The following is a 22,269-nucleotide window of genomic DNA, read 5'->3' on the forward strand; positions in this document are numbered from 1 at the left end:
TAGGATTGTTCATATTTAGAGTATTTATTGTGGCAAAACAATTCATAGGTTTCCTTTAAAAGACTTTTTTCCATGTTAAGGAACATATGGACTCTACGTGAAGAAACGGAAAACCATATCTTGTTTTGGAAAGAACACTGAATAAGGGCACATGCAAAGTTCAAAGTCTTTTAAATAGTCTTCTCTCAAAATGTATCGTTAGTTTTGTTCAGCTTCTCTAGTTTGTAAACAACTATGTAATCAATGAAAATATATTTAGCCTACCTTTAAAAAGAGATGTCTCCAGTAATAATTGGTAATAATAGTAAAATCATATGCAAGACAAAAATATTAGGATCTAGCATGCTTGTCCTTTAACAAGTTCTATTCCAAAATTATATTACATATATTAATTTCAACTTTGTAAATGTTGCATAATCTCAAATCTTTGAGTAGTCAGACAGTGATAAAAAATTACTAAGAAACTGGACAACCTTTCTGTATTGTGAATGCTATTCATTTCAAACATTACTTGCTAGTAAAGTGCTGTTACAAGCAAAACAAAATTGTTATTGTCTATTGAAAGCAGATGACATTTTAGTAATATTCAAATTTTATTTGTTTTGGCAAATAGTTAAAAGCTTAGACATGTTTGTTTAACCACCCAAAACTAATTCAGTATAAACAATATTAGTTTCCAATATTTCTATGCTAAAAGGCACATACTAATGTTCCAGCAGTTCGTTCAAGTGAGCTTTTGCATGTAAAGGTTTAATTGTGCTTTTAAATAGTTACTGATTCAGTATGACCTGGAAAGTGACATTTGTGCATGTCTAAAATACTGCCTCACAAATGAATCTCACACTCTGAAGGTGTAATTTTGTTAAGATTAAGATTATATATATCTATATAACTATGCTTGTTGATCTCTATAGATCTACATAGATATACACATATACATATATTCATACATACACACACAAAAGGGTATCTTCTGGAACAGCAGCAGAAAGTGCAGTCTATACTTTTTTGAATTGCCTTCATAATAGACAGTTCTCAGTACAGTTTTCAGATATAAATTGTCTTGGGATTTGTGAGATCCAAGGGATTATTTGTGATACTGCATGTGTCCAACATTACTCTCTTTCCTTACAGGCTGCTTCAAGCTCACTTCACTTCCAGAAGAGATGATTGGCAAATTATTTTCCATGTGATACTGAATAAGATGACCCACACTATCAAATATATGGTCTTTGGTTCTCACCTAATGAAAGAAGCAAAAGAATATATTGATGGTTAGATTGTGCTTATAACTGGTTGGATGTGAGCCCAGCACATTAAAGTCAAAAGGCATTTAAGCCACTGAACTCTCTGGAGTGGGGTCATTAGGCTGTAGACAGCAATTCAGACCTATCCTTTGACCTGCCTTTAGCTGACATGAAAAGTAGAGGACCCAGTTAAAGAGACTGTATGTAGAACTGGGCTGATTCTGCTATGGGGAATGAAACAACTTTTTTTTTTTCTCCACAGAAAAGAGATTTTTTTTTCCCTAAATCCCACTGAGAATTACTTTTCTGATTTACTCTCTCCCCTGAGAGACGTCACTCAGGAGTGCTGTCCTAGCCCTAGGCAGAAGCAAGTAGAATTGAAGTGACAACAAACCAGCTCTACCTTTGCTGTATCCAGAAGTGTGTTACTAATCAAATTCATTATTTAATGTTAGAGTTATTTTTCTAGCAACATAATAATGACTCAAAGGATGTATTAAGTGTATACACTAATTATCAGCACCTGGACTAACAACAATATTTAAGTACCTCACTTCTGTTTCCATGGTACTTTGGTGCTTACAAGTTCTTGAATTGAACTTTCAAACCTACTGGAGTCACTGGCTAAATTTAAATTAACCTGGATGGAATCAGATCAGTTCTACTTCCTGGAGTGCACCCATACATTTTGACTGAAATATCTGAGCAGCCCTGAAATTTCAGTATACGAAATGTTCATACCTTGCCCTCAGGATCCACCAAGAGCAGATGCTTTGCTTGCCCTCCCTGAAGTCCACTGAGAACATACTGACCAGGTGACGTTGTGCTTTCTCGCACGAGAAAATCCCCATCATTGACTAAGAGGCTCTCTGCTGCTTTCCTGTTTAATTTGCCATGGTAACAATCTTCATTCTTTAGCTGTTGCTTTATTTGTGGCAGAACACAGAGACCAGCTGTGTTGCTTGTGGCACTCTGCTGAACAGTTTCCAGTAACTCTAAAATTAAATGAAAGGGAACGTATGGGACACTTCGTCTAGAACTTCATCCTAAAAGGATGCGAGACAATATTTTTTATAGCTTTTAAAAAATTCAAATGGTTCAGTCTTGAAGCTGTGATCAAACCAACCCTACAGACTGTAATAATATGCACACATGAGTGCTCCCAACCCTTCAGTGCATTAGGTAAAATTATCACACCATCTCCTCCCGTACCTTAGATGGGAAAACCTTGGGTCGCTAGGCAACAGAGATTGGAAACAGGAATTTTTCTTATGCCTTACTGTTTTGGGTTTGTATTTCTTTGGTTGTATTAAAAAGTCAAATCTTCCCTGTAAAAACAAGATTTTTTTTTTTTTTTAGCCACTTTTTTTTTTTTTTTTTAAGATCTAGTTCTTCCTTAACAAGCTCTGAAGAGATTGTCATGGATCATTGGGAGAATCATGTTGAGTGGCTCCAGCTATGTGCGGGAATGTAAGACAACATGGCCAACGGAGCCAGAAGGGAAGGATTACAGCATGATGCATCAGTTGTGAAAAAATGAACAATTACTGAATGTACTAACAAAACTGGGTGGTTTGGGATATAGCCAGGCAGACTGCAAATGATTCACAGGCAGGATTTTTCTAACGAAAATAAGAGGATACCACTTCTTCAATGGAATTGTGCAACCTAAGGCTCCTCAGGATATAGCCAGTTCCTTTTTAGAGCATAATACAGCCCCAGGCTGGAAATGTCTCAATGGTCACAGACTTCCTATACTGTAGTTCTGTCCAGTCCTTTGCCCACTTTCTTGCGTGGAGCCAGCTCTGACAGAGAAAACAGTCAGTGGGAAACCATAAAAGGCAAAGTTAATAAATAAAGTATTTTCAATAAGGAGGACAATCAGTAGCAACTATATAGTCATTTAATGGATATCCACCACTTTGAGTCTGTAAATCAAGACTTAATTTGACATACATTTAATAGATACTACTGATCAAATAGTTTGATTTAGAAGTTATTAGATGACATTCAATGGTCACTTATGCAAGAATTGAGAAAAGATGGTCATAACAATCCCACTATGACCTTGCATGCTACTGCCTGTGAAGCAAAGGCATCTGAGGCCACTTCCACCTTGGAGTGGTTAAGATCTTGAGCATACAGAAGAACCCTCTTCCTTGAGGTATGGTGCAGTCCCAAGCTTTCACATCATCTTAAAGACTGTCAATCAGCTACAGAAGATAAAAGGTTACTCTGCTTGCTTACCATCACTACTTTTACTCTTTAATCCCCTTTGTCTTGAATTTAACAAGCAAAAAAACCAACCAGGATGGCTTTCTTCCCCCCCGCCTTTTCTGTATTTCTTATGGGGAAACCAAAATCTTTCTCCATGCACACAGATGACAAGACCCCCTCTTTTCAAAGCTTAGAAAGATACGGTATTGCAATGGGAACCTACTGGCCTGACGCAGAGGGCTCCCATGGATCTGTGCTGTTGCTGTACCACGGGCTGTACAGACTGCAGACTGCATGGTCTGTGTGTTGATGTAACACGGATCATCAAAAAGATCTGTTTTGTAGGCAGGCTTCAATAATGTTGCCTCTTTTTTCATCTTCTGTGATCTTTCACCACAATTACCTGCAATTAGTATATAGTATGCACAGATTTCCTTCTTTTTTTTTTTTTTTAACCTCAAGTTAAAATAACTGTAAAAGCTGAAACAGGAACATTGTTGTTCTTATATATCCCACTGAAGTCATACAGAAGGAAAAGAAAAATTGGCAGATGAACTCGTTTTTCCTTATGGCTAGAAGGCACAAGGTACACCACCCAAAATGAGTTAGACTAAAGTTTTCAAAAATGTTCCGCACTGGTTCAGTTCTGCTTCACTGTCAGCAGTAAACCCCTCACTGGTTGAAAAGAAATTAATACATATGACTTTACAGAGATACAAGCCATATACATTCTTTGTTGCAAAACCCTTTCCTTCCCCTCTGCACCACAAAAAAAGCTTGTGGGAAGCTGAACAATTCTCTCTTGCTATTCTGGTGGAGCAGGGAAGATGGAAGAGGTTGGCGCTTTGTGGCTCTGCCTTGAGAGCCAAAGCCACATCTGTCAGGTTAAGATTGAAGCCTAGGAACAGGCTAACAGAATATCCCCTGCAGGGTATGAAAATAATAGCACTTCAGCTAGCCAAATAGCATGCATATTTTTGCTCTTTAGCAAACGTTTTATTCATAGATCTATTCATTCATTCTTTTATTTGTTCACCCTCTCTTTGTAGAAACCATTTGATTCTCTTTTCCTTAAATCAGAAATAACACAAGAAACTGAACTGTCGCCTGCAGACAGCGTAATAGATCACTTTAGAGCGTGCAGGTGGGAATTCAAAAAGGACCTCATTGTGCAGCGAAAGAGATGAGCTGGGGAAATGTGCTCAGGGCAACAGCTGTGGCAAGGGAAGTCCTGAAAGGGATGGAGGCTGGTGATCTCCTGGGGTCCCAGAGAGCAGGTTTTGCTAAAGGTAAATTGATCTCGGGCACAAAGGCACCCAAGGCAGGGGAAGGGCACAGTCACACTGAGAAGCCAGTGACGCTGGAACCAAGGGCACAGGCCCTGTTGGAACAACTGCCTGATGCTGATAGTTTGTGTTTCATCGAGCATTTGTAGGGGGAAGGGGTATTTTCAGAGACTGATAAGCAATGAAGTATCTTCCTTTTTCAAAGGGTATGAAAGAGAATAAAAAAACAAAGAGCTACTGTACAGTATCATGACAAGTAAAACAAGTAAGTCTGCCAGCAGACATGAAGATAGATTAGTGGCCTTTAGAAAAGCTGTAAGGCTTTTTTGTCTGCCCTTCATCTAGGGAACTAGAAATGACCCGCTAAGTAGAACACTTTTCACCATTGTATGGAAAGCCAAGGGACAGCTCTTCTGATCAGCCTGCCTTGGTTAATTCTGCATATGCATGAGAAGGAAAAGAGAGTACATACCCACAGTTTTGTTTTCTTCTGGACAATTTTCATATATATTGATGAATGTTGGGCTGTCTGTCTGTACAAAAATTGTAAAAACAGTCACATAAAGTAGTCCCTTAGAAATCTCAGGTAACTTTAAAATATCCATGCACCAGTTAATTGGGATACAGGTAACTAAACATATCTTCTTCACCAAAAAATTCCTATCTCCTCAAATAGTATTTCATGCTGATACTCTTCTTTTTACAGGGCATCATGTCTGGACATACTCCAACCTCACAGAGGCCATTAACTGCCCAGTTAGGTATCTAAGGTTTAGTATATACAGTGTAACTCCTAAGTAATAAAGTTCAGGTTTTCTAATAAATGTTCCTTGCAATAAAACCAAGAATAAATAACTACAGGCATCATGGTTTGAAAGTGAAATGGTCACCAAGTTGCCTGAGCAGCACTAGAAGGTCATCAGAACTGAAAGGATAAACAAAAGTAACACCCCACGGAAGAAAGGAATTTGCATTTACATGCTGCAGGGTAACTCCCTGCAACAGCTCTGACAAGCTTCAAACGCAAACTCAGGATATAGTCAAACACCTTTTTAGAGAACTGTTGGGGAGGCAGAGACCAGCAGGCCCACAGCCGAGATGTAGAGTATGCTTGAGCCTAACAAAGCAAAAAATGGATGGAGCAGTAGCACAGGAATGCACAGGAACCTGGGAGCAGTTGCCACCAGACACAAATAACACTTGGGAGCAGCAACTTTTTAGACAGCACCAACCGGATTCCAGCGGGCACATTCGAGTGCGCTCCCTCTGAGCAAAGCGGTGGTGCCTGCTTCCCTGAGTGGGGAAATGCTGGTGTTTCCAAGAACTCACACAGCAGGCTTTGAAGTCTGTGCAGCCAGTCCGAACCTGGCTGGTTTTACTCCCTGACTGATTGGGTTTTATTCCCCACTATCCCAGACAAGAGCCACAGATATACGCATCTTTCGCTGCTGTGGCTGATTTAACAGAGCCTCTTGAAACACTCCAAAGGTAATTAATGTTGTATATACATTGCAATCAGTTAATGTTGTATGTATAGGCTGTAAGCATAATGGACAGGATGAAATATTTATCAGATCACAGAATCAGGAGCCAGGAGGTCCCAGATTTTGCAGATGTTCTCTCAGACAAACCATTTAAATCTGTATCTATTTTCTTCTCACAGCTAATGAGTGAACAAGGGAATATTACTTGGTCTCCTAAAAGTACTCTAAGGACAAACCAGTTAATATTCAGAAAGTGCTTTGGGATTCAATTATGTACTAAGCATCATTAAATCTAGCCTAAAAAACCCTTTCCCAGGATAATCAGGACCTGGTTCTGAAGTTAATGCCATGCTTTACACCACACTAACACTTTATTATTCATTCCCATAATAGGCAGTGAATAGTTATCCCAGCAGATGATGTACTTACCAAGCAATACTGCTTTTTGCACTGTATAAGACAGTTAGCCCTCTGGTCTGTTTGCACTTTCATTCGCATGTCTAACACTCCACCAGTGGGAGGCTCTTTCCCTGGAATTTCGTTGTAATATTCATGATCCTCCCTCTCCTGTGAATTCCCAGCTGATCCATTAGCATTTGCTGCCTCGCTGAAAAAATACGGAAAAAAAAAAAGCAACTGATGTAATCAACTGCTTTCTAGTGTAGGCAAACGTCCCCAGTGTTTGGGCATCGCACAATACACAGGTTAGCCATATGGAGGCTGTAAAGGGCTTTGGGTCTGAACTTTCAGAGCTGTTTATTTTTCCAGATACTTCTTCATGAATTAAAAATGGAGTCATCACAGTTTGGGGTGCAGGGAGGTACTGTCATTTTCTTAGCACTGAGCAGCCCAGGTCCCTTTTCTTTGACTTGAAATATAAGAGCCACCTACTGAAACTTTGACAGAAGAGTGCCAATGCATCGTTCATTAAGGTGTTCAAAATGTAGACCATAAAACTAATTCCCCTGGCTTCTTGTCTCAACTGTATAAATCTAGAGATTGCCGTAGCGGGGACAGATACTTACAAGAGACAATTAAAACCTCATGGCATTTAGTTAGACAAGCCTGCAACTGTTTTAGAAAATCAAATATCGCTACCAAAAAAAAAATAGTTTTCCTGAGTGGAATGTACCCTGATTTTAATAACCACAATCAATATAACTGTTCTGTTTCAGCTTGAAGAAAACACTGAATTAAACAAAGGAGAGCATCCAATGTTTTTCTTGAGATAAACCAGAATGATGATAGTTTAAATGTACAGCTGATACACTGCAAAACAACTAGGTGCTTCCTGTACTGTCTCCAGTCCCGAAATAAAAAGCTCATCTCAAATCTTACTTCTCTGATTAACAAGAAAATAATTGGATAAAAGGCCTTGAGCAGGAAAGAGATAAAGTTCAAGTAGCTGATTATGTGATATGCACTGCAAGTATTTGATTATGTGATTCATAGTAGTTTGGAAGTGAGTGACTCATTCACACAGCAATCTGACTCGTCTGCCTAAGGACAGTTCTCTGAGGCTGGCTGTGGGTTAGGCTCAAGGAGGGAATCTTAATTAGCCTCTTCCATTTCTCCTTGCTCTGATTTACTTGTGGCATAACCTAGCAGAGTTTCATAGGAAAGGCTCTTCCTCTGGTTATTGTCCCCAGGGAAAACAGACCAGTATTAACAGTGGAATGGCAAGAACCACTATATACGATGAAATAAATATAAACTGGAGCTGGGGCTGCTGTTATGTAATAAAACCAGTTCTGTTGCATTGCATCAGGCACTGTACCAGTGACACCGTCTGCACAGCGACTCCCAGTGCTCAGAACACACTTCAGCAGCATTACAGCTTTACCTACTCATGGAAGGTAGCAAGCAATCAAATTTGGCGTTACAGTAACGAAAAGACTGAGAAAAATAGGCATGGCTAATCTGTGAGGGGAGCCATAAATTAGAGCAAGAATTGTGTCTCCAGTGCAATGGAAAAAGGGTAATTGAAATGGGGAACTGCGGTCCAGAAATTAATCTAGGCCCTATATTTTGAGCAAGGAGCAGAGGACAGGGCTTCATACTTTAAAATGCCAAGTGGTGGCTGTGTTTATTTCAGTACACGAGGCTGATGTAAGTCACGCCAGGTGGAATCTGAGGCTGCTGCCAGGACATGAGCAGAACAGCAGAAAGGTAAATTACAATAGCTTTTTTTCCCCACCACACACTTTCCACAGCTGCAGCAAGCTTAAACTTGGCATGGGTCAGGACTGAGCTCAGTGCATGTGTGTGCGTGTGCAGTATTTAGAGAGCTGAACTTACCTGGGCAGAGTAATTTGAACATTTGTTCAACTTACTTGCATGACTTAAGGCTGTTTTAGCTAAGGAACAGTACAGCTAAATCTGCGTTATACACCTGTACAAATGTCACAGAAATCAATGGAGTTTACTGGAATAAGCTCATTTTAGTCTACTGTACTCTGTACATACAGCATAAATCACAATTAGCATATGTCCAGGAAACATAGCCAAAGCATCTTATTTATGGATCATTCTTTGGAGTATATTTTCCTGAAAAGTACTAAAGAGAAGGAAACCTGTGCTGACCTTTCATTAGACGTAACCAGGCCGGATGGGTTCTTCAGGTACTGTTTGAACCGAAGCTCAAAAGCCTGCCCTATGGTGTTTATCACCTCCTGCGCCATCCCATTGGGACATTCCAGTATGTGGCATGCTGCAGAGAGACACCTTTAATTAAGTAAATGCACTGTATAACAGAAAATAGAGACACAAGCTATATTGCTTACAGCAGAAAAGCTGGGCATGAAATTACGTACCTAGATAGCTTTAGGACATTATACAGACTGAGATTTTTGATGTGTTAAGGAAACTGCTCTAGGTATTTTTTAATCATAGTAGCAACTTGTACCTCAATAAAAGAAACTCTCCATTTACGCTTCCTGCATGGAGTGCTCCTGTATCTCCTTTTCTCTCCCTGCCTGGCAGTAAGCAGAAGCAGGGGAGAGAACCAGCCCTGCCAGTGTGCAGTTCTCCTGTGAAACAGCATGAAAACACAAGTTCAGGTGCTCTGGCAGCCTGGGGCAGGGCTCTCTCGGGGCAAGACCATGCTCCTGCCACCAGTCCTTGTTCTCATGCACAACCTCAGGAAACTCACTCCAGTGGAGAGTGCCCTGTGCCCAGGACCGGCTCTCCCCTCTGCAAAGCCACCATGAGAGAGCGCTCACTCAGGGATGGTGCTGGGCCAGCTGCCAGCCCTGCCTGCAGGCTGCCAGGCTACAGGAGTTCTGCACATCCCAGGATCAATACTAGGACTTATTGGTGAACTCACAGGGCGCCCTAAGTCAGTCAAAATAGCAGTGATGGAGCTACAGGAAGGTGGCAGGCCACACTAGAAGGCTCCAGCCCAGCTTCTCCAGAAGACATCCTGATCTTCTGAGCCATCCACGGCACCTTTAGAGGGAGCTCTCCTGTGAGCTGCCACTACCAACTTCATAGCCATGAGCAGTGTCGCTCTGAGAACTGTCTGGCATGAAAGAAGCAGCCAAAGGCCAGTCTTTCTTGTACTGCAGGCAAATAATGAGAGTGATGGAAAAGGACTTTATCCCCTGGGTTAGCCTCCAGAGGGGAGGAGGTCTCATACAGCTGATTATATACCCCACTCTGCCTTCCAGCAACACACCCAGCAGTCTGGCTTAGATGAGAAGGCTCATTCACTACCCTTCCCTCAGCTGGAAGCTGTCCCAGAGCAGGGCAGCTGCCTACCTGGCCAGGCTCTGCCTTTCCTCCCCAGGCCAGGCCAGCTTGGGAAGGCTACTACCCCTGCATGGAGCCAGAACCTAGTACAGCTTTAGTCTGACCTGCAGATTCTCACTTTGTTGCACAAAGAATATGACATTTAAAGCCACTGCCTGCATACCATCACCCATATCAATACAGGGAAGTCAAAAATTGTACAGAATATCGAGCTGTTCAGTAGCTTTTTAATTTTAAAACTCAAACAATTCCTTGGTACAGATAAAGCAATCATATAAACATGTATAACAATCTGAAAATTGTTTCCATACCTCTCTGATTAACAGGATCTTTTGCTACATATGCAACATAGTCTGTTGTATCCTATAGGAAAGAAGGCAACAGATATCTTTAAAGTTATCATTATGAACAATCCTACCACCACAGCAAAGCAACTGCGTATGGAGAGATATATTTTTAGCTTTAAAAAGTGTGCTTCTTTCAGAGAAAACAACTGCAGGTACTAGGAAAGTGGGCTACAGGAAAGATCAGTGACACGCTGGTAGCTATCGACACCGTAATCGTCCCGGAATCTTTTTCTTGTAATAAATGCACTAGACCATTTGGCATTCTTTGAGTCTTCAATAAACCATGTATTCAGTTCCGAACTCTGCAACAGGAGTAGAAACACAACTGGTGCCTCATCAGCAGGCAATGCTGCTCTCTTCTGCTGCTCCCACGAAGCTCGAAGCCTCTCCTGTGTAATGTGTTAGGGCTGCATGACTGCCAGTCACAGCTCTTAGCTGGGATAGTCCTTATCAGTATCAGTGGAAGATAAAATAGTGCTAATATACTGCCAAGGACAAGTTAGAATATTTCCGATTTATAGCATGAAGATTGAGTTTTGAAGGCATCTCAGAGAAAAGTTGATCTTTAAAATACTGCAGAATACAATAGGTATCTGATCTCAGTTGCTGCTGCCTGATTTTAGTCTGGCTACGATCAGGTTAAATTACTCCGTATCTCAAGGCTGCTGCTGAGATCAGACAACCTCAGTATAATCAGTTGTCTGTTTCAGATTCTTTTTCCAGCCAACACTGAAATAATCCTCACTTTTTCTAGTCAAACTGAAAAGGGAACTGGAATAGAAAAATTAACATTTCTAGTCATACTGCAAAAGCAGAGAGTCACTTGATAATTCACTGTTATAGTAAAAATGGTGAGGTAATGAATAACATTCTTTTAATTATTAAAGATGCATTTTGTTATTTTGGATCTTTAAGGCGGGATGGGGAAAATGCAATTCACAGCCTAAAGGCATGGCTCTCTTGAGGGAAGATGCAATCAGCTGGCAGGAAACAAGGCCCCCATTTGCAATATGCACAAGAACAATCATTTAATAATTCACAATGAATGACATGAGAGGCAGGTCTTAGGGCCAGCAGAACTTGTCCTAGATATTTTTTTTTAAATCTCCAATGTTAATATCATTAAAACAAAGCAACCTAAATATTTCTTATGCATTTAGTGAACTCAATTTCCTTCCTTTTCCTTTCAGGTTTTTCTTAAAAGTCCATAAATATTTTAGGATAAATAAATCAGATCTAGAGAGCAACTAGAAACAAAAGTAACTGGAGCAGTACACGCTATTTTTATATCTTTGTAATGCTTATGTACATGCATGGATGACTTTGCTTTAAAATAAAGCCAGAATAGGCTTTATTCTCAGGCAGAATTTGCTACTCCTTAACAGTGCCGAGCAACACTGAACTGCACTTAGACCCTGAATGTGGGGGCAGGTGGAGAGACATGTCCTGTTGGAAACTATGTCCCATTTTAAATGTAAAGAGAATTTTGGAGAAATTACCTGAACAAGCCGCCAAAATTGCCCATTATGTCAAGTGCCACTAGATTTATAGTTACCACCGCTGAGCAAGACCTCCATTTGACATATTCTCCCAGTAGGAAAAGTGTCACCAGCTGCACCACCAAGCCCATTTCCTGCAGCTCATCTGTGTGCAAGCACATCTCTTGGTGGTCCCGCCATTAACCACTGACCAAACCCAGCCCTGTGTAGCCTGTGAGATCTGATGGGATCACTGTAGAAGACCAATCCAGGATAAGCACATAAAAAAAAACTTTAAAAAGGTAAACAAGCCCTGGAGAATTATTCATCCAGCCCACTGAAAAGAGGTGTGAAAACACATCCCTCAATTTTCCAACCTTGAAATGTTACATAAAGACAAAGTAGACAGCCAGCATCTAGGACACGGTACATACCTCAAAAACAAGTCAGCTTAAGGACATATTTAAATTGTTTAACTATCAAGAAAACTGGAACTTGGAAACGAAGCATTGTGATGCCGAGCACAACAGCGTGCTAGCACTTGGAGCTACCTGGAAATCCATATCAGGAAGGGTCTGCAAAGCCCAAGGACTGTACTGTACCGTGTTGTGTATTAAGACAGCACAGGCATCGAAAGGTGAAATTTGAACTTCTTAGAATCTCAAAACGCCTTAAACTTCAAATGGGATCTTTAAGGATGTAGTACTTTGGCACCAGGCCTGTACTGTACCTCCCTTCTGGGTGCAGGACTGACAGCACAGACCCTGCACACGTGCTCCCTCCCCACTGCCCAGCCCAGCTCCAGTTCTCGGGCAGCTTGAGCAGAGCAGAGCAGCTGGGCTCCTTATATCACCCACAGGGCCCTCCAGAGAAGATCCATCAGCTACACAGGGCCAGTTCCCAGCTGTTTTCCCTTGCCTGCTCCTAAATCCAAAGAGGCAGATCTGTCATCTTCCAGTCAAAGCTAGATCTGGCTTCTACCCCACTGTTACCAAGAGCATGACCCACAGCCTTCTCTTTTCCCTGTTTCACAACAGAGGAACAGGGAGACATTTAACAAAATTGAAGGGCAGAAAATTCAAAACTGATTAAAAAAATACTGTTTCCATACCACATGGAGTGTGAAATTCAGAATGGTGGCAGGGCTGGGCTAGCTTAGGTTTGAAGAGGGAATAGGGCACGTTTATGGATGACAAATTCCCTGCTTATAAACATTGCAGTAAAGAGTTTGGAAGAGGATAGAAAACCTCGTGCTTGAAAACATCAATCACTATGATACTAGGAGAAAAACCCGTATCTGCAGGAAGAAGGTTATGTCACATCTGTCTCATCGAAGCTGTTTGACTGAAAATTAGTCTAAAAATTTAGAGGTGCCAGTGCTGACCACTTCTGTGACAGGTATTGGATTACAGGGACCGCAGAAGTGATGCAATTCCTATGTTCATGTGTTCTTATTTTTAGATCCCCAAGTCTGAGGGCTTTTGAATGATCTGAGGCTCACTGATGGGCAACAGGGAAGTTAACTATATGTATCTATCAAAGATCCACTGAGTCTCGGTACCACATCTCCCTTCCAGTCTCAGTTCCTGACTTTTCTTGTATTACTGATCATGATCCAGAAGTGCAGTGTACTCTGTTAATGCTTGTGGATAGGAAGGGGTGAAGCAAAGTACTTGCAGGTACTTATATTCTCATAATAATTTCATTATACCTGCGGAAGTATATCTTATAAATCGATACTTACTGGGTCACCTCCAGAAGCAAATGAGATGGACTGCATGTGATGGTTGGCAATAATCTGAAAAGCATGACAAACTAGTTAAACATGCTCATGTGCCACAGATTTAGAAAACAGCAGAGCACATATCTTCCTAGAGCAAGCAATTAAGTTCATGACAACCCAATCCATTAATAAATGCACATATCATTTGTGAAGGAAGGAGATAAGAAAAGGAATATTTCTGAGACTAGCCATTCATGTTTAGTAATGTCTAGATCCCAAAGTAATCTTCCTTCAAGGGTTTTCAGAATGAATTCAACCACCAACTTCTAACCTGATCAGTATGAAGCTAAATGAGACTTTGAAAGGAGGAATAACTGGAGACGTTGGATGCATTTACAAAGTTTTGAGATATTAATGCATTTTAAAGTTACCAACAATTTTATTTAAATGCCTGATGTATATAATGATGGTGTTTTTACAAACAGGCCCTACTGATATTCTGCTCATATTCTCTCTCACCACTAGCACCAAACTGTTACCTGGTAGAAATTTCACTAGCCAGATCAAGCATCAACTGTTCTTGGTTTCAAACACTACCTCATCTCTGAAGACAAACTGTCTACAAATCAAGTGCAATAGATTATGCAGGTGTGAACACAATGAAACATGGTGGCAGCGCAAAAAGAGAATAAATAGGATTTTCCATTTGCAAAGGTCTAGTAATGAAAGACCTAGGAAGAATTTCAAGACAGCGTCCTGCACTCCCACATGTGCAGTGACTGGGCACATCAGTGTATTTGGAAAAAGATCTGTCCAGCCATCTTTTAGTCCCGTTACAGATAGGAACAGGTTAAAAGGGCCACACTTTAGCTGCCAACCCCCAGAGTTTTACCTGCTGTAGGGAAGCCCTTTGCTGCTGTACCTGAAAGGAAGGGAAACATGCTGCCATAAATCCTTACTCCTCCTAGCACAGAGGTCCAGGGGACAGGAGACCCTTGAATAGCTTTGAATGACACCAAAGCCAAGCTCTGACTCAATACTTTTATCAATTTTTTTTTCCCTAGGACTTGTCAGAAACTCCAGTTGGGACTAGTGCCTTGTTTATTAGGCACTGTACAGGCAGACACACAAAGAGAAACAGTTTGCCAAGCACTTAAGGATCCCTCCCCATGGAAGACACCATTGTAAACAAAAAGGGTATATGTGCTGCATGTCCAATTCCTCCAAAGTGCTCTAATTTTTAAATTCACAGGCTTCATGTAATTCAGCTTTACCAGGCATGCACAAGAAGACTAAAGGGTGCTGCTTTCTCTTCAAAGCACTCAGCCTTTCCTTCAGAAGCCACAAAAGGAGGAGAATACAGTAACATGGAGAAAAGGACACTGATTTATATGTATCCTACCTGCTGCGTCTCAACATTAATCAAAGTGAGGCTGCTTGTTGAAATGGTCAGTTTTATATTCACACCAGAAAACTGAAGGTTACTTTTGCCAAGTACAGAAGACAGAAACTTCACTGGAGGCTTTGAACAAAGAAACAAAAGAAAGAGGCTGTCAGCTGTGTCTGTCAGGGGCAGAAACGTATCAAAGTCAAGCAGATTTTACGATATCTTATTGAAAATTTCAGTGGAGCAAGGATAATGGCTTGATCAAATGCAAATAGACCTTCTAACAAATACCAGCTTTGAATACAATACTTGTAGGCATGGTTTTTATGTCAATAATGGGAAAAAATTTTAAAGCAAAATCCCAGTGATCTAAATGTTATAGCTGGCTCAGTAATTCAGAATGTGTAATTTTCCTGCTGAACTCTGCTTCGTTTCCTGGGGATGAAGCATTTCTGAGTAAATCAAAAAATTCTCTCACATACTCATTTTTCAGGAGCAAGTTCATTCCTCCCAAGCCCCACAGTTACCGAAGGGAATCAGTAAGTTCCACCAGACAACCCAACAGCAGTCACTGATGTTGCCCCTCATTGCATCCCTGTTATTTAATAAGTGATCAGCCCATTAAACACTGTCATTTTAGTTGTGCTTAATTTTTTATATAAATATAGATATAAAAATATATCTATATATATAGTTATAGATATAAATAACAATCAGGTTATCGTCCAGTGAATGAGCTCCCTTTTGCAATCAAAAAAAAAAACAACCCTCTGACATTTTACAAGCCAGAACCTAAAAATTGTAAAGCACCAGGCACTGCAAAGGCTGCTAGGAGCAGGAACTCTGGGCAAAGCATTAATCCTGAAGAAAATAAGGCAGGACATGGTCTCGGCCCCAAACCAAGCAGGCTAAACACCCTGCTACAAGTGCTTCCACACTGTACTGAGTTCGGGTGGATTAATGTGCGCTAACTCCAGCATGGACTGAAGCCTGTTAGGGAATCATGTATCCAGCTTATGAAAAGCAGATATAGAAAATTAATCATTCACCTAAAACAGTATTTACCTTCCGCTTTTTTATAGCTCCATTTGTACCTGATACAGCTTCACACAGTCGGCTTATTGCTTCCCTGCAAATAGAAAAATACAGCACAAACTGTTGGATCATTTCACATGCATCATCTGTAACAGGGCCAGCAACTCTGCAATTTATTGTTATCATCCCACTTAAAAACACTTAAATCTTCCAGAAGGTTTTTCACAGTTGTTTTTCTTTCTTCTTTCCTCCCCCTGTTAAAAAAAAAACACCTATTTAACAAAACACAATGACTCAGCAGCCTGGTTTGTGTTGATTCTTTTTCTCCATAAAACACATCAGTTTCACCTAATGAAAATTTGTTTTTAAAAAAAAACATCAACTAAACACAAGGAACTCAACCTAATGCCTTCAAATCCTTTTTCTCAGTACAGTTGATAGGTCTTTTGCTGGCAGGGAGGCTCCCCTTCCTCCCTTAATCCTTCTTATTTAGAGCAGCAGGGTGCCGTGATTGCCTTCCTGGTGTTTGGGGTTTCTCTTTTTTTTTTTTTTTTTTTTTAAAAAAAAAAACGGGTGGGGAGGGGGGAGGTGTTGTCAGCTTCTCCAGTTCTTTTTCAAATCTGAGGACTCAGGTTGTATCTTTCCATCTCCGGCGGGTATTTCCCAAGCTAGACGTCCTTTCCAGCCACCCACCATTCTCTACAGGCACCTCTCAGTTAGGGAAGCAGAAGGGCAAGGCATAAAGCTCTCACAGTGTTTATTGGTCTATACCAAAGACAGCTACATCACACACCTAATATAACATAGTGATGCGCTGCACCTATTTTCCACACTTGAACAAAGAAAATTCCGATATATGCTCAGGCAGGTGACTGGTTTGGACATACAGTGGAGCACTCAACTGCCCTGACTGAGGTTAGCACAGCAGCTGGAAAAAAAACTTTTGCTGGCAGTCACAGGCTTTCCCTGACTGATACTTACTGTTTTGAAGTCAACGGGAAAAATAGTGACTTACTGGGCTGGGATGTGCTTAGCAAGCTTCCTTAACCTTGCCTGGACAGCCCGGTCCGCGCCGCAGCTCCCGACCTCTCCAGCTGCCCTGGCCCTTTGCCACGGGGCTGCGGGGCGAGCTGTGCCGCCGGCCCCCCATCACCCTTTCAGGCTTCGGTTCCCACACCAGGTGATTTCATTTTGAGGCTGTAGCCTCAGCCTTTCTCTCAGGGCTGAATTCAGACTTGGGCTTTCAAGGGATGGGATTTTGTTTTGTTCTTAAGGGGAAGGGAATTCGTTTGTTTGTTTATGTTACTGGATTATTATCCAAAGAGATAATTACGAAACGAGCTAGTTAGGAAAGTTTGTCTGTTTTCAGATCCCGGCATGTGTGTGGGAGGAACACACCGCTGGCCTTCATTTCCTGAGAAAGTTTTGGTTCAGAAGGGCTAAAAAATATCAGGAGACCAAACAATGGCAAGAAGCTCTGGCCAGATACATCCCATGAAGCAGAGGTGCCCCAGCGAGGAGTGTAGTCCCCCCAGGACCCAGGGGGGTCATGCCTGGGGAGCAGATCAGACCGCAAGTAAAGCCAGCACAGTGCTGGTGAACCGCAGCATCGCCACTGCTCCCTGCTCAGTGCCCCATGGACATTGCTACGCTGGTGGGCTACGTGCTTAAAGCACTGAAGATCAGTGATGCTACATCGAGCCTTCACGTCGGAGAACATCCTGAGAAATTCAGTCTGGAGACTGTCAAATGAATGACGACCTCATCCATGGCAAAATAATAAAAATGTAATTAATATGTTCCAAGTGAAAACAGCAGGGAAGAAGAGGAGCCTCATTGTGGGCTACACAAGATGGGTAAGAAACACAGCCTTTTAAATATTGCCTTTTTTTAGCCTTTTAAAGCAAAGCACTTCTCCCTACGCAGCTGAAAACATGCTTTTGAAATGAATTCCTGATATCTTTCTTGTTTAGCTCCTGTTCTATTTAGCTGTTACCAGTAGAAAGGCCAAAACTTAAAAAAAAAAAAAAAAAAAAAAAGGGAAAGGCATCCTACAGGATGATCTTGCAGATTCCAATAATCAGCTTGGAAAATGAGAGCTCATCTTCTCATTCAATATTAAAGGAAATTAAAATCAGAGCCAAGACATTAAGGCTACTTGGAGCCTTCAAGTCTAGCTCTACCTAGAAACAAAACCAGATACAGAACAAATTGGAAAAACAGGAAATCATCTATTTTGGTGACAAATGACTTCTCACACGCTTCAGGCAGCCCATGTGGAATATGGAGTTGTAGGCAAAGTTGCCAGCAACAGACCCTGTTCTTGTACAAGCCAGTGTGGTGACTGCCCACTTCACCACACTCCGAAGCACTTGTCCAGCAAACGGGAACCAAAAAGTAGGCAAATCATTTCTACTTAATAGTTTCTATTACCTCTCTTTGGTAGAGGAAATCATCTTCTCACAGATGTTTCTTGCTGCATAGCTCTGGGTGGTTTTCCAGGTGACCTAACAAACCTTCTCAAATACTATTTTAAAGGTGTGAAAAGCAGCAGTTTGTAACACCTTGCTGCTACAACTGAACACTTCTAACCCTAGGTCATTTCCACAGGGCAGGCGGACCTGAACTAGAAACTGCACCGTGTATTAGGAAGAAAAGAAACTCTGGATACATCCACGATAAACTGAAATCAGATTTACTGTATCTGTGCTTTCTTACTGGAAATCTGCTATTAATTCATTCTTAAATGTTCATTTTCAAACAGTTGCTTGGGCAAGTCTCTGCTTTTAGGTCTGCTGGATGGCATATACCCGTGCATAGCTTGCGTAGTTAATTGCCTTGTTCCTGCATGAATGTGCAACCTTATGAGTTCTGGCATTTGCTTGTCTTCTTGATATCTTCCAAATCTGAGGCAGTAGCAGAAAATGTGGCCTTGTTATTCGAGTCATGTTGCTGCTTTTTCTTTCTCTCCTCCTTGTCATTCATCCCAAAGCAAAACACTTTGGTGTTTTTTTGTTTTTCTTTTAAATCACCCTGAATGAGATAACTCCACTTGCATACTCTGCAGCAGCTCTTCTCAACCCTGGGAGCCACAGAATGAAATTGGGAGAGCTGTGAGGAATTAAAGTTGTTCTTGTAGTTTAAGCCAAAGAAAATCTCGCTCCTCAACTCCTCAGGAATCTTCTGCCATTTGAAGTCGAGTCGCTGTCTGTCAGTCCTGCAGTGCCCACATGATTACAAAAACTGGTCATTGTTTCATTGACACAGTTTTCACTTTCCGTAGTGAATGGAAGAGATTTGGGTCGGCTCTTTTCACCATCCTGAAAAATATTACTCTGAAGCACTTTGGTCCCCTGGGCTGTCACCAGCAGCAGACCTACCGCAGAGGCAGAGGTCCTGCTCCTGGCCCCAGCAGATGCCCATCCATTGCAGGCAGAGTTTCCCAGGGGTTATTCTGCTGGGCAGCAGTTCAGGGAGGATCAAGGCTGGCACAGTTCCCTGGGGGCACCGATGTGGGCTCCAGGAGGTGGGGAAGCAGGACCATCCCTCTTTGACTGGGACGCTGAGGCTCCTGAACACACAGCTGTAGGCAGCTCCCCACCTCCTGGGCCGAGATGCACTGAACCGGGACAGTGCCACAGCCCCCATGCCGCTGAGTGCTGCGGAAGCCAGTGGCACAGCGAATTTTTGCTTTCTCCCCCAAAAATCTGGGGCAGCCCCCCAGCCCCGCAGGGCACTGCTCCCTCTGCTCGCTGGGTTAGCAGCCAGCCACCCAGCCAGGCTACGGCCACTTGGCAAGGGCTCAGCAAGCGCTGGGGCAGGAGGGAGTGACAAGGACAGCCCCGTTTTTGGCATCCCTAAGCCTTCAGATCAGATCAGCTGTACAGTCCGCAGGTTTCCTCTGGGTCTGCACCTCTGGGGCGAAACCTGCAGCAGACACTCCTCCCCACTCCTCCCCAAGCGTGCAGAAGTGGGAGAGCGCCATGCTAGCAGTAACAGTGAGCCGCTTTGTTTATTGTTCCCCCAAATGAGAGCAAAAAACATGAGAGATGGGCTGATGTAAGCAAGTAAGCATGCTGTTGAAGATTTGCTTTTAAGCATCTAAGGCTCTGCCTACACTATCTAACAGAAAGGGATTGTGTAGCTCAACAAAGTTGAAATTAATCTTCCAAACAAAGTCAGCCTTCTTCCACCAGCCCTCCCCAGCAGCACGTTTCAGGCACCCTTTGCCCTTCGCTGCCTGACCATTTTCAAGTTTGCAAGTGAATGCCCCGATCTGAGATATGGAATCCCTTTTCCCATAAATGCCCAAATACAATGACTAATAATAAGCTTGATTTAACAGAAGTGGGAGATGTGTAAGAGGAAAAGAGCCGAAGGGCTGGACAAGGGAAGTGCACATCAGGGTCCAGCAAAGGCGGGACCTGCCACAGCACAAGGCGACAGCCCAAACACATCTTGTACGGAAAACAGCAAGCACAGCACAGCACGTTTATGGGTGACTGTTCAAAAAAATACAAAGCCTCTCAAGGAGAGGAACCTGTTACCCTTATTGTTATTTCTTGGTGTTACTCTTGTCATCTACACGGAGCTTGGGATCACAGATTTCTGCAGAATGGGAGGAATGTCCTAAGAGCTGGAAGAGCAAAATGCTGTGGCAAAATCTCCTCTGCCAATCTCCTCACCGCAGAGCCACCGAGGGCAAAGAGCACCTCAGCGCCTGGCCCTTCCCTTGCTACGCTGTGGTCATTTGGCCTGATGTCCATACGACATCTCTGCACCCCGTGGTCATTCATAGCGCTGGAGAGGCCACCTTCTGCCTTCCCCAACCCTGTGCCTGGTAAGCGAGTGAAAATGCAAGTCCAGCAAGAAACTAGAAAATTAATCCTCCATGCTCATCTCTTTCGACTCTTCACGGCACTTTGGCAAACATAAGTTTGTTGATCTTTCCAACATTCATGTGAGGTAGGTAAATAATAGCTTTAATTTTACTGATCAGGAGCCTAAGAATGCAAATACACATAAAGCAAGGCAGGGAGCAGACATAATTAGAGACCCTTTCTACATCACTTTAAAACAGAAGATGCCTCTTTGTTTAGTGAAATGCCATCAGAGTAAAAATATTTTTTACCCCCAGTACAAACAACAGAGATGATTAAAATGGGAACATTTCCAATAACTCCTTGGTTGGTACATTGTGCATGCCGTCTATAAACTTACTCCCCCAGGAGAACAATAGGGGAATAATCAATGTTATCTTCACTCCAGTCAGCTTGTAATCAATCAAACTTTAAAGTTTGCATGCATGAGCTCAGCACTTCAGCATTCGGTTTGCAAACAGTTTAAGTTTTGAATTTCTCATGCACAAAAGAGCCCGTTAAGGTCAGCAGTGGCATTTTTTTAGGTGATGGAAAAATTTCCATTGTTAAGTTTTCACATAGCTCTGGTTAACAAAACCTTACTATTTGGGCCAAATTTAAGTTGGCAAGCTCTTGTCACACAGTAATTCATATTCATTATTTTCCAGACAAACCATCCAAAGCTCTGTTTTGTAGGTGTAGCAGCATATGTATTCTGCATCTTGCAAATGGGAGATAACCTCGCTCTTTGGCCAAGGCTGTTGAAGAATGCAGCGGCTTCGTCTGAATGAGCCGGGCTGATTGCTTTGGGCTAAGTGTACTCCATGGCTCTTTTTGATTGGTAAACGACTAGGCTGAGGGAAGTATATTTGTATCCCAGGCACTTCTCCATACGCACATGCAGGAACTGGGTGAGTGTGTGCTTATGCTGATTGTAAATGTCAACAACCGCTGATTTTGAATACAAAACAAATCGGGCAGCTTTCGAGTGTGGTATATAGGCATTTAAGGACTTGAGTTTTTCAGTTTCTTCCTTTTAGCTGATAAGTCTGGGAGCCAACAGGTAGAAAAGTAACACTTATCTCTTCATGTTCCTTTCCTTTCTCCAGGATTTCTTTGATACAAACACTTGAGGAAGCAAAGGAGCATCTGTAAATCATCCACCAGCAGGAAGGAAGAGTTGGGCAGGCACAGGAAGCCTCAACCACACTCCTGGCATCCTCAGCATGAACCATGCCAGAAAAATAGCTGAGGGGAGGAGGGAACAGGTCTGAGGCCGGGCCAAAATACTCTGCACACACCCACCCCTCCAAAAAGCCTCTGGAGGTGCCAGGATGCCGGGTGGCTGCTGGGGCTGCCCGGCAGCGCGCTAGTCCTGGTTGCTGGACCGTGAGTACATCCCAGCAGCACGCAGCGCTCTGAGCTGGCAAGAGGGTGCTTATTTTGAAAACTCAAA

At 42.3% G+C, this 22,269-nt stretch overlaps 1 protein-coding gene across 4 annotated transcripts in view; it reads right to left on the minus strand.

The window, feature by feature from the left end:
• SHC4 (SHC adaptor protein 4) overlaps positions 1-22,269 on the minus strand; it is a 34,064-nt gene continuing 11,795 nt past the window's right edge. For 3 of the 4 annotated variants that reach the window (XM_069798290.1, XM_069798292.1, XM_069798293.1), the window contains 10 exons: positions 15,985-16,048; positions 14,935-15,054; positions 13,554-13,607; positions 10,296-10,347; positions 8,818-8,944; positions 6,664-6,841; positions 5,223-5,283; positions 3,688-3,867; positions 1,989-2,242; positions 1-1,243 (listed from right to left, as the gene is read on the minus strand). In XM_069798290.1, the coding sequence (XP_069654391.1) occupies positions 1,088-1,243; positions 1,989-2,242; positions 3,688-3,867; positions 5,223-5,283; positions 6,664-6,841; positions 8,818-8,944; positions 10,296-10,347; positions 13,554-13,607; positions 14,935-15,054; positions 15,985-16,048 (1,246 nt within the window). In that variant the 3' untranslated portion in view covers positions 1-1,087. The remainder of the gene's footprint in view (positions 1,244-1,988; positions 2,243-3,687; positions 3,868-5,222; positions 5,284-6,663; positions 6,842-8,817; positions 8,945-10,295; positions 10,348-13,553; positions 13,608-14,934; positions 15,055-15,984; positions 16,049-22,269) is intronic. The other variant, XM_069798291.1, reaches the window with a different exon arrangement.

The sequence above is a fragment of the Haliaeetus albicilla genome, chromosome 12 (assembly GCF_947461875.1).
Source record: "Haliaeetus albicilla chromosome 12, bHalAlb1.1, whole genome shotgun sequence".
In the NCBI taxonomy this organism is placed as follows: Eukaryota; Metazoa; Chordata; class Aves; order Accipitriformes; family Accipitridae; genus Haliaeetus; species Haliaeetus albicilla.